General features: G+C 35.9%; 1 protein-coding gene across 1 annotated transcript in view; it reads left to right on the forward strand.

Moving 5' to 3' along the window:
* Positions 1–13,334, forward strand: part of LOC138388361 (aldehyde dehydrogenase 1A1) — a 53,713-nt gene extending 40,379 nt beyond the window's left edge. Inside the window, exons 10-13 of the mRNA XM_069476399.1 lie at positions 2,210–2,374; positions 4,572–4,729; positions 8,081–8,155; positions 12,742–13,334. Coding sequence (XP_069332500.1) covers positions 2,210–2,374; positions 4,572–4,729; positions 8,081–8,155; positions 12,742–12,814 — 471 coding nt within the window. The 3' untranslated portion in view covers positions 12,815–13,334. The remainder of the gene's footprint in view (positions 1–2,209; positions 2,375–4,571; positions 4,730–8,080; positions 8,156–12,741) is intronic.
* Positions 13,335–16,272: the final 2,938 nt, after the last annotated feature.

The following is a 16,272-nucleotide window of genomic DNA, read 5'->3' on the forward strand; positions in this document are numbered from 1 at the left end:
TCATGAGAGTCTATTTCCTCATCTGTAAAATAGGGATAGCAGGACCAAGCTTGTGGGATCATTCTGCAGGGAAATGAGATAATCCATATAATTCTTCCATCAGAGGGTTGAGTTTATATGCTCAAGTCTCTGTTAAGTGAAAATTACATGTTTCTATTTTCATAGTGTGGTGATAATTATCAAACAGATCAATGACTTCTTCACTCTCATTGCTCTTGTTGATCTGTGGTTTCTAAATAATTTCAGTTATGTGTCAGTGTCTTTTTTCAATTTATCTTTTTCTTCAACCCATCAAGCCTAAGGAATCAAAGAATTTGCACATTCAAACACATGAAAATGTGTACTCTGAGACTGTTACAACAATATCATGGATACCAATCATTTCTTCACACAGTAGAGAGTCCCGGCTACTCCTAGCATGGAGCAGTGCCTGAGGTCCAGAAAGAAGGCTAAATTCACATAAGGTCAATCTGACACCTCCTGAAGAAGGTTTATATTTACGCTGAATGAAAATTACCCAAACCAGTGTGTGTCCCTAAGTATAGCTGAAATTTTCTGTCACTTGCCCCAAGGTCCAGCACAGTGTTCCTCAATCTTCCTTGTGTATCTGAATCACCCAAGGATTCAGCAGGTCTGGGGTGGGGTCCGAGAAGCACATTTTGCTACCAAGTGATGCAGAGCTGCTGGCTGTAGGACCCCATCAGTAGCAAGGCACTGAGATATGAGGTCCTGTAGTTTTAGAACTTAGTGACCAGCTAAGTTTTCCAACAAACAAATCCCTTCAGCCTCTTTTTCTAGTACATATGCAGGGATTGGATTGTCACCGGGTATCCACTCTGCTCACACACACGGAAACATTATGACTTGGGAAACATATCTTGGAATAAAAACCAAAAAATCACGTGGAGGGCATAGTCAGATTAGTATCTTGGAATAGGACATGGATCCTTGAGTGTTTACTGAAACACTAGAATATCTTAACCAAGCAGACTCTCTCTAACACTACCCACTTAGTCTAATTGTGTTCAGTTTAAATATCTCTACTTAAACCCACACTACAACTTCCTTCATCTGTGAGAAATGAAGAAAGGTTTTCTTTTTGAAATATTCTATTAAATATGGTTCACTAAGGGGCATTGAACAGCATTGTATCAAATACTGTGCCAAATTTTAGAAGACAGTTTCTGGTTTCAAATAGCACTTAATCTATGAATAGTTAAATATGAGAGCTGGGGCCTGGAAGATTTGCAGAGTCAAAAGAGGATAAAGAAGACTTTTTAAGTAATGAGAAGAGACAAGTTAAACTGGAAAGAAACTCTGGCCCCCACCTTAACTCCTAGATCTCCTGTTTTGCCTTTAATCCTTAACCGCCTCCATGCCTGAGACAGACAGTTTTACCAGTGATTTGGAGACCGAGAGTTACCCAATCACTCAACCTCCCAAAGCAGGAATTGAAACAATATGTAACCTCCCAATGCCAGTGCATGGGGAAGAGGAATGTGTTTCTGGTGTTCACAACCAGAACTCTGAACTTATATTTTTTCTTATAAAAATATTATTTAAAAGACCATTTAAGTTTTGTAATGTTTGTCATATATTTAGATGTGGCCCATTTAATGAAGCAGGATGGTCACAATCAGGAATTGGAATCAAACCTGAACTGGGGGGATGCCTGAACTGCAGTCATAATTTGATATCCAAGGGCATGGACCAGCCCAGAGGGGATGGTTCAGGAATGGGAAGATCCAAACATAGGCACAGGAGTCTTCTGAGAAAAATCTAAAAACATCTGCTTTCCAACTGCCATATCTACTTAAAGCCAGTATCAAAGCTCTCTTTGTCTCCATTCACTTATTTTACTTCAGGTAGGACTACAGTTTCCAGGTAAATGTGTTATATTATCAACAGGCATTTCTTCCAGAGTGAATAAATGACAATTGTGTGAAATGTTCGCAGTGCTGACATGCTTTTCTTACATAACTGTAATAGAACTATTTATCTTCAAGGGTTCTTCTCTAAAACACCATGAGAACAACAACTACCCAAAGAATGAAATCTGAGCCTCTGTTAGCTGTTTTGATTCAATGTTTGATTTAATAACAATATCTTATCATTTTGAAACCCTTATTAACAGGCCCAGCAATGTGTTGTCTTTACAATGTCTTTTTTTTTTTTTTTTGTACCTTTTCATGTGATATTTTTCAAACAGATTGACAAGGAACAACATGATAAAATACTTGATCTCATTGAGAGTGGGAAGAAAGAAGGGGCCAAACTGGAATGTGGTGGAGGCCCCTGGGGGAACAAAGGCTACTTTGTCCAGCCCACAGTTTTCTCTAATGTTAGAGATGACATGCGCATCGCCAAAGAGGAGGTAAATGGTTTCATTCTGTCCTGTTGTTGCCTTGCTTTGTCTGCATGTGAGTATACAGAGTGTCCCTGTAAGATTCTTACCTCCTTGAACATCTTTCAAAATAAATGTTACTCTTTATTTCTCATAAAGGTTTATTTGTGATCAAGACTAAAAGTAGTAAGGAATCCATTGGGCCAGCCAAAACTTTTCAGCCAAACAGATCAGGATGCTGAGCAATTTCTAGGTGCTTCCTTCACAGCTTTAAAGTAAAGGAAAAAAATCCTGTCATTTGTGGCAACATAAATGAACCTGGAGGACACTGTGCTAAGAGACATGTGCCAGGCACAGAAAGACAAATCCAGCATGATCTCACTTATATGTGGAATCTAAAAACATGAAATTCACAGAAGCAGAGAGTGGAATGGTGGTCACCAGGGGCTTGGGGAGTGGGGTGTGAGGGTGGGAGTTGTTGGTCAACTGTACAAAAGTTCAGTTAGGTAGAAGAAATAAGTTCAAGAGATCTATTGTAAATATGGTGACTATAATTAATAACATATTGTATACTTCAAAATTATGAAGAGAGTAGATTTTAAGTGTTCTTACCAGAAAAAAAAAAAAAGTACTTATGTTCTATCTGCTGGTTCCATATTTGTCCTATAGACTTTTGCTACATAACAGCCATCTATATATTTGAAAATAGCATTCATCCCGATATCACTCGCCATCATCTGTGTGCTGTTAGTCCTATATTTTTTTGCTGTTAGACTTCCTAATTTTATACATTATAGTTAAATATTTGGTGACTGTATATGTATGTGTATATTGTATAAATAAATGAATATACATATATGTGTGTATATACATTTATATTAATATTTATGTACATGCTCACCAAATATTTAACTACAATATACAAAATCAGGAAGAAAAATTAGAGCTAGTGTTCTTGCATATCTTGATTAATGCCAGATAAAAAGGACTAGGAAAAAGATCTTCAGTCAAGGAAATATTTATTGTGTTCCTACAATATTCATAGTGGAACAGCTAGCTTACTACTTCAAAGTGGGAGCCTGGAGCCATGTGCTAAGTTCAATTAAAATTATGTAAAATATGAACACATTTAGTGTGGCAGCTGCTGTATGTGTGGTTCCTGGGTTACAATCTCGTGATTAGATTTACAACCTTAGGAGAGATACACTCAGTCTCTACTGACTGGTAGCCCCTAACCCTTAAAGTAGTGGTGAACACCAGAACACCATTTGTCACTTCTGATTTTTGCCTCCCCTTACTCATGTTTCCCAGAAAATTCTGGTAACACTCAGTGGAATTCCCCCTTTTATTTAATTTTAATAAATTTCTTATTGAAATATAATGTAGGAGCTTGATTTTTAAGAGAAAATCCGATTGTCTTTCTCCCACCTGGGGCTGAGATACAGAATAACTTGAATTTGGGCTGCACTACCTGGAGAATCTAGTAAAAGTGAGAGTATTTTAGGCTAAGATAAACAAATTGTGATTTTTAGTTATTTTCGGCAACTGTAGCCATTGCTAATGAACACAAGTTTTGATTGGTACAGGGTGTTTCAGGATTTAAGCTCTTGCAGTAATGAACCATTCTGTTTAGTATGTGTAAGGTGCATAAGATTTGGCTACAGAGTAGAATCTGAACAAAAATTCATGTTGTTTTACCTACCTTGACTAATTATGAAAATATCTAAGTACAGTAAAATAGTTAATATTTCAACCAATGGGATACTGGCATTTAAAAGACAATTACTATTATCAATCATTGCCTATTCATTTCTCCAGAAGAGCAAGCATTGCCTTCTGGAGCTCACTGTTATATGTAGTAACTTGGAAGATGAGGAAAACTAGGGAGAGAATTTTAAATGGCCCTAAATGAAAAAGAAATTCTGAAGTTAATGATTTGATGCACAATTATAAGTTCTTGGAAGCTTTATTCCGACATCTAGAAAATGAACATTGCCTTAATTATTTGTGCCCTATCTTGTTCCAAAGAGAACTTAACACATGACCATTACCTATTCTCACCTACCATTTCTGCAGCAACTTGTTTGGATTCTTACACATGGGTTTGAGAATAGAAGCAAAATCTTAATTAATTTAGGATAGTTTATTTTAAAATAATGCAGTATATGTGAAATATTTAGTTTTAACCTATCATTTTGATTTATTTAATCCATTTCTTATGGTATAGATATTTGGACCAGTGCAGCAAATCATGAAGTTTAAATCTTTAGATGAAGTGATCAAGAGAGCAAACAACACTCTCTATGGGTTATCAGCAGGAATCTTTACTACAGACCTCAATAAAGCCATAACAGTGTCCTCTGCTCTGCAGGCTGGGACAGTGTGGTAAGTCAACCCTAAGCAATGCAGCGTTTTCAATGTTAACGACATCAACAGGTTACCTTAAACCTTTTTAGACTTGGATTTTTCATTTGGAAATACATGGCCTGCTAGAAAAGCAGTTGCTGCCTTAAAAAACAAAACAAAACAAACAAACAAGAAAAACCTGCCATATTTTAAGAACTCACATGGAAGGATGTTTTCTTTAACTCTTTCCAGCCTGAAATTGCTTACCCAAAATATTTTACTGATGTTTGATTAATACAATATAATATTGCTAAGTAATTTCTAGACACTTGGCACTATGCTAATACAAAGGACATAAAAGAAAAGTTCTGTTTTAATCGAGTTTAATTAGATAAAAATATTCATTCAGCACCCTAATACATGCAAATATTTAAATTTTATATCACCTTCTTACTCTGGGATTATTAGAGATGTCTTGAAGTTCTTAATTTAGAAGAATTCATTGAGCTTTGAGGAGCATATCACTCTCATTTTTGATCTAGTTTCTGTCTCTGATGTTTATACATTAATTTGAAGGTTATAAATGCTAATGCTACTTCTCTCAAACTGTTGCATCCCCTGCCCAATCCCCAGTCCCTGGCCCTGGCCAGTTCTTAGTCATTTTTTTTTTCTATCAAACCTCACTTTGTCCCCTCAGTCTGGCAACAGCCCAAGATTATTTTCCTTCCCAATACTAAGTCACACATACACCAGCTTAAAAAAAAAATGCATTAAAAAGTATTTATCCTTAAGAGAAAAATCCTTGCTCTTTTTGAGCACTGTAGAATCTTTTCTCTTAGCCAAAGGGAGAGTCAGCATTTACTAAATGTTTACTCTATGTTAGGCACTGCACTGTATTCTTACATTCATTGTATCTCAAATTTATGAATGAAAAATGAAAGCTCAGTAAGGTAGATAATTTATCAAGATCATACAATAAATAACAGAGTGGAGAGTCAGACTTATTTCAGACTTTAAAGCTGTGGTTCTCAACCCTTCGTTAGAATCATCTGGGTGCTTCCAAAATATATAAATTGATGTGAAGTAGAGGAGGATGTATATCAACACACCAATTATGGCAATGCTATGGTTTGAAAGTCTCCTCCAAAATTCTTATTGAAATATACTCACCATTGTAACTGTATTAAGAAGTGGGGCCTAATGGGAGGTCTAGGTGATGAAGGCAAATGAATGCCGTTATCACAGAAGCAGGTTAGTTATAGTGAGAGAGGGTTGTTATAAAGCCCAGTGCAGCCACTTGTGCTTTGCTCTCTTGCATACACTTTTTTGCTTTTCCATCATGGGATGTCACAGCATGAAGGCCCTTGCAGGACACCAGTGCCATCCTCTAGGACTTCCCAACCTCTAGAACCATGAGACAAATATATTTCTGTTGTTTGTAAATTACCTAGTCTGTAGTATGCAGTTACAGCAACAGAAAACAGGCTAAAACAATCTTGCTAATTGAGTTTGAGCATAGATCTTTTACTTAAAGGACATTCTTAAAAGTAATTCTAATTTGCAACCAGAACTAAGAACTGCTACTTAAAAGCCTGATTCCTTCTGAATGAGATGTTTTCTTTCCAACACCTCTAAATAAAATTGAGGAAATTCTTCTGTGATAGTCAGTATGGCTAGTGATCCTGTAGAATTTGCCTATGACTGGTAAAAATAATTAATAAAATTCAGCATTACTATTGTACATATGTATATTATCTCCATTTACTACAGACATACTATGTACCAAGTACTACAACAAGCACATTCTACACCTCATTTTCTGTGTGCCCCGAAACAGCGCTGTTAAATAGTAGCATCTTCCCTTTACACTTGAGGAAACACATGCTTAGAGAGAATCGATAGCGTTTTGAATCCACAGTTTTCACTAAGTGAATATGTCTCAGTCCTCTGTTAATTTATACTAAAATAGTCTCATTACCAATGTAAAGTCAAAACAGAAAACTTATCTTCTGCATTTTTTTAACAAACCAAAGTTTCAGGTTTTTGATTTTGAAAAATAGAAAGTTACATGCCTAATTCATAAAGAAGCTTGTTATAACATCATTTCACTGGGTGTCTTAGGAATTCCCAGTCAGAAATTTTTGTACAATTAAAACAGAGGGGACCATATTTTTACTGCTAAATATCCTAGAGCATAATAATATCGTGGCACTGTCCCATCCTAACAGCTGCTTGGTGCTTTCAGAACAATGATTGAATTCCAGAGTTGCTGGGATTTTATTCACAGTTTCAAAGCAGGTGTGTAGTTTTGCAATTTAAATGGGTATTAAGCAAATCTCAGACAAGCTAGCTTTTAAAAGTGTAAATTTATTAAAATAACTATTACTCCAACATGGGACACATGGATAATTCTGTGGTTCGGGGAGAATGTAAAATGCTGAGAATTGAGGTAGCAAGTGTTTTAACTGAGAAAACATTTAATCTTAGGATCAAAGTAATGACTAAATTGTTCCAAATATAATACAATTAGTCTGAAAGCCACACTGTTGTCCACCTATGATAATAGCATAAGGCAGAGAAAAATATTTAAAAAGAACATTGTTTTCTCCTTTAATTTTTTTTTCTTTTGTGTGTAATGAGAATCATGGAGGTAATTAGATTTTGCTCTTAACTTTGGACACCAGGAAATTTAAAGCTAAATAAATTGTTCATGGCCTACATAACTGCATTCTAATTTCCCCCCCATCTTGATATTTTATCATAATTATTTCTTGAGTTCTAATTATTCACATTTTTGTAATTATATTTATATAAGCATATTTAAATACTTTATGAAATATGACAGGGAATAAACAGATTGATAATTAAGTCCAACTCCTGCCAAGGCCTCTGTTTAAGTAATTTATTGAACCAATTAATGGAGAAAAAATGAACTGAGTAATATGATACATATTGCAATTGCAAAAGAAAATTGAATTTAGCCTATTAAGTACACAAACCCCAAGAGAACTGCAAAGCTTATTGAATACAGGCAGTAAGGAACACCCATCCAACAAATTCCAGTCTTCAGCGAACCATATCCTTCCTCCTATGGCATATTAGCTATCCTGTAATTCTAACTTTTATAATTGTAACTATGGCTTCTCAGGGACATGATGTACTGCCAAAATGGCTATCCACATATGCATACATGCATATTTCTACCATTTCCTTTGTTTCTAGGTGGTATATATACATATACATCCACATTCTAATTTATAGTGCTACTTTTTTGTCGCAATGAGTATGTTTTATTGAAATTGAGTTCTCAAGAAGCTTTCTAAATTTCTAAAATTGCCAAATAAAAGTTATCTCATATGTTAAGTATCATCTCTAATAACTTCTTTTCAGGGTGAATTGCTATAGTGTTGTGTCTGCCCAGTGCCCCTTTGGCGGCTTCAAGATGTCTGGAAATGGACGAGAACTGTAAGAATAACTTTCTGTTGATATACTTATTTCATAAAAATGGTTTTTACTTCTAAGGAATTAACTCTCAGTTGTCACCGTAAATAAAACCTGCTTGTGTTGTTTCCCGAGAATTTATACCACTCAATAGCTTATTAAATGTTGGCTGTACCCCTATAAGTGCAGAAAGGTGCTAGCAGAAGGGAAATATAATTTATTTATCCCCTACTGTTCATAAGGGTCTGTATTAAGCACTTTATCGTGTGATAGAAATATTGCTTACTTTTAGAATTGTTTGCTGCATATATGAATGAAATCCATGTGGGAAACATCTCCAGAAAGGAGGTGAAAAGCATAAAGTGGTGATTGTGATAAGTGTGCAAATATAAGGACACTCCAGTTATTTGAATATGCCCCTAAATAAGTCAATTAGGTGCCTTATCTCAGAAAACATCGGTGTGAGAGGAATGATTCTCATTTGTTGAAATATTATTGATGTAGACTCTAAAATTTTAAATTACCTGAATAAGTTATTTTTGGAACTAAAATATAAACCTGAAGGGAAATTTGACTAAGGAAAACATGTTTTATAGTAGTGAATAGATTGAAAATATTTATACATAAATGTATTTATGAGCCTTCAGTTACTTTTGAAACTGGGAGACTTTTTATAATAATGTTCACATACATATGTAAACACAGAAAGTAATGGCAAGATGTTTGGTAAGTTTATTCAAGAAATTTCAACCATTTTATTTCTTTAATATTCTTGCATTTACCAATAAATTTAAAAATTCATGAAGAAAAAATATATATGCAATCTTTGTGGAATCAAACATAGTAAAACCACCCATTTGGTAAATAGCAAGTAAAAATAAGTCTTTCTCCATTTCTAAGGGTCATGAATGCATGAAGTAGCCATGAACTTTGTCATTTATCTTAATGAATCAGCAAAATTACAATGAAACAAATATTCTGGGGGAGCCAGCGAAATGGAGGAATGATAGAATGATCCATCAACTTTCTCAACATGCTAAAGATAAGGTCCTAGGGACATGACGCTATGTTCTATCCTCTACATAACTGTGGTGGTAGGAGGAATGTGTAAAAATATATGCAAAATAACCTACACACACTAGATCAAGACTCCATACCTCTTGGGGGCAGAGAACCAGTTAAAGTGCAGAGCAAAGTATTGAAGGCCAAGAAATCTGGACACCACCAGACTTTAGCATTTAGGATGGCATCTCTCTGTCACTATTTTCCTCTGTTACACAAGGTCAAGGATTGTGGGTGTAGATTAAGAAGTCCTGAAGCCAAGAAAATTGTCTGAGATTTTACTTGTAGAGTAGTGAAGAGCCATGGATATGTTTAGAATGTTTTGAGGAGACAGCAGCAAAAGATCAACCCATAGAAAGTACAAGGCACATCTGAGAAGACATCATTTGCATCTGACCAACTTGCACTTAAGTCCTGACTCCACCACTTAGCTGCCTGCTTCAAGTTGTCTAACTTCTGAGCCTCCATTGCTCATATTTCAAATGGAGATGTTAATTTTCCTCTGAGATGGTTATGAGATAATGAATGTCCAATCCCTAGCCTTGTAACTGTCACAAAGTGGAAACTCAACAAATGGTTTCTTCCTCCCCTAGTTTCCTCTCTTTATAATATCTATTACTGGAGAATTCTTTGGCAGAACTAATTATTTTGTACAAAAAGCTGGAACAAAGGTTACATTACTTTGAAGATCAGTTAGTTCATGGCTGGCCCAGCTACCTAACACATTTTCCTGGGAACAGTGAAGACAAAATAATCAAAAAGGATGAAACAACTTAAGTAGACCAAACTCATAAATTCTGTTGAATATAGACTTTAAGGTTGAGATGTAGGGGAATCATATAAGAGAAGGATTGAAAACAGGAATCCACCATCAATAATTTCCTAAGTATCTGGAACATAGGTATATGTAATTTTCTTCTTTAAAATACAAAGGAGGCCGGGCGCGGTGGCTCACGCCTGTAATCCTAGCACTCTGGGAGGCCGAGGTGGGCAGATCGTTTGAGCTCAGGAGTTCGAGACCAGCCTGAGCAAGAGCGAGACCCCATCTCTACTAAAAATAGAAAGAAATTATATAGACAGCTAAAAATATATATAGAAAAAATTAGCTGGGCATGGTGGCACATGCCTGTAGTCCCAGCTACTCAGGAGGCTGAGACAGTAGGATCCTTTGAGCTCAGGAGTTTGAGGTTGCTGTGAGCTAGGCTGACGCCACGGCACTCACTCTAGCCTGGGCAACAGAGTGAGACTCTGTCTCAAAAAAAAAAAAAAAAATACAAAGGAAAAAGTTTTGCTGCATTTTTTTTACTTCAAAAATTCCAGCTGAGAATGCTACTGTTCAAGTCCAAATTTGATGAACTTAATAAATGAGTCATTTGCTGTAAGATATTTCAAGAGAATTACTCAAGTGATAATCTCAAATGACCTCCAAGAGTTAAATTACAATTTGTCTTCCAAGGTAGAAAGGTAGAATTGATCAAGTGGGAACAGAGTCCTCAAAGAGCCAAACATGGTGGTCCACAGACCCCAGTGAGTTTGATGGTGACACAGAATGTGCAAGCCTTGATTTTGCTTCTCTGATAGTGGGTTGGCACTGAATGGGTTACAGGGTAAATTCCCCCTTTATGTAATGGCACTCATTCTCACTTAGGTTAGCATAGGTCCCTTGAGACATTGCTAGCGTGCCAGTTTAAACTTACTTGGTCTCAGCGCCTCACAAGATATTTCTTTCCTCCCCTCCCATACAAAAGGAACAAGGACATGTTGTAAACTACCCGGCTTAGAGCAGGAACTCAAATGAATATTTTTTGTTAGATATTTGCCTAGTTAGTTCAGCAAATATTTCCTCTGGGCTTGCTTCATTAGTGCCAATCTCAGTCCTGGGTACAGAGGAAAGAAACAAGTGTGACTTGTTACTAGTACCTTTTTCTTACAGTGTGGACCCTGGATGAGAAGCGTAGGTGTCACTGGAAGTTTACTAGAAATTCAGTGTCAGGCCTCACTCCAGACATACTGAATCAGAGTCAGTCTTTGAATAACATCCTAGATGATTTGTACATTGAAGGTTTTATTATAAAAGTACAAAGCTAGTGACTCACAGACTTAGTAAGAAAAAGAGAAATGTGAACAGATGTCTTTGTGTTACATCATAGATATAACAGAGGTGTAAGAATCCTAAGGAGCAGGGCCTGCCCCAGCCTGATCAGGACAATAATCACACTTATTAGTCTCTGGAGAGCTTCAGGTGCCATGTGACATGAAATACAATGGAAAGCCTATTGGATAAAATCATGGGTTGATTTATCTAACTCTGGGAGATAAAATACTATCTTTTAATGGATTTCAGACAACTGAGGCTAAACCCTTTAATTGCTTTGAAGAACATGCTCATTGAAGCATTTAAAAGGTATTTTCAGAAGCTTAATTGCCCAAGAAAATAATCAGTATAAGACTATTAGGTTACCCAGGAGAAAATGATGTCTTCTACATACCTGTCTATATAACAAGAAGGGAGGGGTAGAAAAGGATCAAGATCTTATTTGTCTGCAAGCCTACCTGTGCATGAGTGTTGTCATTTTAAGAATATTTTTATGTACATGTAATTTGATCCTCTTGTCAGAACAATACAGAGTATAACTGAGCCCCAGTCCCTTTAGTTATCTGTTCAACAAAGGGTAAATCACAGCTTCTAAAACTGGCAGGAGGTTCCCATAAACCTTATAGAAAGATAGTAGGGTCCAAATGAATTGACTTGTGTTAATTCCTGATCTCTTGGGTTGGACTTAAGGGTTATATAAGCAAATGGTAGGGGATAGAGGAGGTCATACAAAGAGGGAAAACCTACAACTGCAAAAAGCCCAACAGCCTGAATTTAGGCCAATCTAACCTTGTCCTCCTCCTAAAAAGAAAACAATCATAAAAAAGAAAAGAAAAGAAACCAGAAAACTTTAATAATAAAGGTCAGGTTTTGTTTTAACAAAAATCAAAAGATATTGCTAAAACCACAGCTGCAAAATATTTTGTTTCAAGCCATATTAGGACCCTTCAGAATGATAATTTTACTCCCTCATCACTTCTGTGCCAATTCTCTGCACTTGGTGTATGCAGCTCTACTTTAGTTTATAGTTTTGTTGTACTACTTTTCAGTGATTATATATTACTACCTCTCCTCTTTTACTATATCTATCTTAGATGAAGCTAAACTAGAAATGACAAAAGTTTTGTTGGATTGTATTGTGTTTTGAGTAGTTAGAGCTTTTAACATCAAGTAGAATAATGTCAAAAATGGACAATTTCTGTAAAAATCAACTTACAGTACATGATTATTTAAAATGAAAGAAATTTTAAAAACATTTTCCCCACAAGGGGATTTATGTGAGACCAGACAGTTTTGGTTGGCTAGCTACTATATAAAATTCTCTGGACACAGAAAATATTTTCCATTGTTCCTAGCCAGATAAGCAAAAACAAACTTGTACCAATCATGGAGTATAGTACATTTGCACTCTATGCTAAATGGTATTTTTGGGTGTTTTTTCCCCTCTCTCTAGGGGAGAATATGGTCTCCATGAATATACAGAAGTCAAGACAGTCACAGTGAAAATCTCTCAGAAGAACTCATAAAGAAACTACAAGAGTGGAGAGAAATTCTTCAATGACTAAGAATCTCCTATAGTCACTAATAGAGTGGGTTTTCAATACAAATTATTCTTTTTGTGATTTGCTTAAAATGTAAGCTATTCATTTGAGTGTTAATACTATCCATAGAAACTTGACATGTAGCTTATTCTGAGTCATTTGCCTTCTGATATGTGACCCCAAGTCCTATCCTAAATAAAAAGGGTGGATTTGGATGCCAAATCTCTGAAGCTCTGTCATAGTCATGTGCTTTTCTTTGTAGCTACTTGTCCAGGATAATCATTTCATAGAAGAGGACCAGTTGTCATTTAGCTTCTTTCCTTAATGACTCCTTGAAGTGCTTAACATACATGTTAACTACAGAGTGAGTTGCTCTGTTCCCAGTAGTTATAAAGTCCTTGGAGTGTCTTGAAATGTTTCCTAGATCTATGTCTGCTTGTCAAATGAAGTAATGCTTGAACTACTTAGCTTTAAGCTGAATATGAAGCTTAATAAAAACAATCTTGCATGACTCTTGTTAAGTTTGAATTTTTTAAATGGAAGTTTTGGTTATGGTGATTTATTCTGCTTGTCACTCAAAAACAGTATTAAATTGAGCATGAAGATACATTTAAAATAAAAGTCTAATCTACCCATTCTCAAATAGGTAAAGAAACATTTTATTTTCCAGAGGAATTCTTGATACCAATGGCACACATTTGAGATAGATGGCATCAGGCCTTCAGTAAGCATTTATTGAGTTTCTACAAAGTTCTGGGCTGGGCACTAGTTAGGTGTTGTAGAAAACAAGTACATAGTGAATGGTCCCTCATCTCAAGGTGCTTTAATTTAAAAAAGAACAAAGACAAATAAAGAATAAAGAAGGAGGAATAAAATAGAAATGTGGATTCTAAAAGCCATGAGTACAGTAACATGACAAATATGTAGTGGTGAAATCTAACTGAGAGAATTGGGAATGGCCTTATGAAGAAAATTTGACTGGATGTGAACCTTAATGATGAGCAGCAGATTTGCAGTGACTAAGAGGGAAAGAGATTCTACGATATAATCTCTCAGTGCATGTTTCATTGAAAAATAACTTGGAGGAATTCTATATAATATGTTTTCTTCTCAAAGTTTCAAATTGCACATTGGCAGCATACTCTAAGACCAAGTTCTGAGAAATCCTGCAACCTGTTTTCTTTTATAATAAATAATACGGGTTTTTTTTTCCTCCAAATTTATTTTAGCAGAGACCTTGCCTTCCTCCTACCCTCCTTTAACACCAATTTTCATTGAGAAATCCATGTTGGAAGATGCTGTTTCCTGTAATGAGGGAGCACTTAGGGTTCTAAGGAGAGATCTGGGATCAAAAGGGAGCAGCTGGAAAAATGCCCTCTGTGTAAAACTAACTACACCATGATGACACACTGCTGCTCTCGGTGCAAAGAGTGGCTGTTTGTGTTGTCATCCTTCTGTTGTGCTCCCGTGTAGGAACTGCCGTAAGCCGAAGTAAAAATCAAGTGACTATCTGCATGTTACTGTACACATTCTCAAAATGTTCCTAGTTCAGCAACTTAGGAAAATATTTCTTTTCAAATTCAAATTTTATATAAATGTTTATCATTACATTAACAAATACCTCAGTGACGCTGTTGTTTAGACATGCTACTGGCTACCACGGTCAAGTTTAATGATGTAAGAATAAATGAAACTCATTAGGTTCTTAGACTTATAACAATTTCAACTCCAATTTTAAGAGTGTCTCAAACTGTGTGGGCCTATGAGATTTTGAACTCCTTTGTAAAATTTGGGACATAATAATCATCTGAAAACTGTAGGAACCAAAGTCTTGGGGGAGAACTGAAAGGTTTTTTTGACATTGAAATGGGAAAATATCCAAATACGAAGGAGGGTTGTGTTTTCCTAAAACAAGACAGTGCCTACATTTTTAAAAGATGTGTTTAAAACCATGTGCAAATTAATAGACAAGTTAATACTGTAATAGCATCCCACCAGAACATTTTTTAAATGTATAACAAAGAGGGCTGAGCACAGAACAAGACAAAAGCCAGAAGCAAGTTTAAATATTTGAAAATTAAATCTTCATTGTATAAATAAGACATTACAGGATTAAACAGAAAATATCTGTTTTATATTGGCTCGTCCTAAGCCTCTAGACATTATTTGTATTCCATTATTTGTATTAAGTCCACACTGGCAATAATTCTTAAAACCTTGAAAAGTTAAAGGGTATCTTATTAATTGGCCCATCTGCTATAGGAAATATAGATCAGGAATTTTATCATGAAGCATTCACTTTTGCAGTTATAAATATCTGACTGTCCTCATGTCCACATGGCAAAAAATGTTTTGAGCTCCAGAACAACCAAGCATGTGACAGAAGTTGGAATTCACTGTTCAGGCAGAGACAATGTCAGATTTCAGATATGAATTTTCAAATGTCTAGTCAATGGGGCTTTTTGTTCTTTTTTCCTTTTTTGGTTCTTATGTTAGAATACATATTTCTGGCTTTATTTTGAAACAGACAAGAAGAAATGGGGGCAGGGAGACTGTTTTTCATAAATTCTTGTAACCAACTCAAAATAGAGACAACTCAAGGTAGGGAATTTTAGCCATTTCTTCCCATAATTTGGGAGGGATTAATGAACTCAAAAGCCCTTTTCCCTTAGGGATGTATGTAACTTTTTGAGGATCTAATTTCACCTGGACGTTCAGAAGTGCCATTGCACATATGTAACATCAACTAAACACCTATGTTCAGGTGGCTTTCCCAGAGTATGCTAAATAACCAGGTTATATTTTTATATATACACAAATTCCCCATTAGAGTTTCATTTGCTGGTTTACTCTGGGATTGTTTTTTTTTTTTATGTTCCCTGAAGATGTGTTTGAGCCCTCCTATTCTGATGGTGAAAGGATATATAGGAAAGAGAATTAGAGGTGATAGCTAAATTTTCTGGATACCAAAATTCAGTGACTGACTGCCAGGAGAGAGTGAAAACTTTCTGTTGTAGCTCACGAGGACTGTGGCGTCCTGGAAGATAATATCCTGAGTCAAGACACAAATGAGGGAGAACAGCCCAATTATCACTCTGACATTCTGTGGAAGAGTAGAGATGGCATCTCTCTGAACACAAGGCCACAAAATTCTCTGTGGGGACTCAAGACAAATCTAGATCATGTCTCTTAACTGGCCCTTGGACTCTGGGTGGTGGGTTTATCCCAGAGAAAAATAGTCACATCCATAAACATGTAGGATAAATCCTAATTCACTAGAAAGTCAACTTTGTCACCTCATGAAATATCTGTGCCGAAGGTATAGCGATGCTTTTTGAACATTAATGCCATGTGCCGACTACTTCCACAAGAATTTAGTTTTTAGAAAATGGACATCTCTGAGATTTATAAAAATGTTTGCAAGCTGCCATGGTGCAACCCTG

This window comes from Eulemur rufifrons, chromosome 7 (assembly GCF_041146395.1).
Source record: "Eulemur rufifrons isolate Redbay chromosome 7, OSU_ERuf_1, whole genome shotgun sequence".
Lineage (NCBI taxonomy): Eukaryota > Metazoa > Chordata > Mammalia > Primates > Lemuridae > Eulemur > Eulemur rufifrons.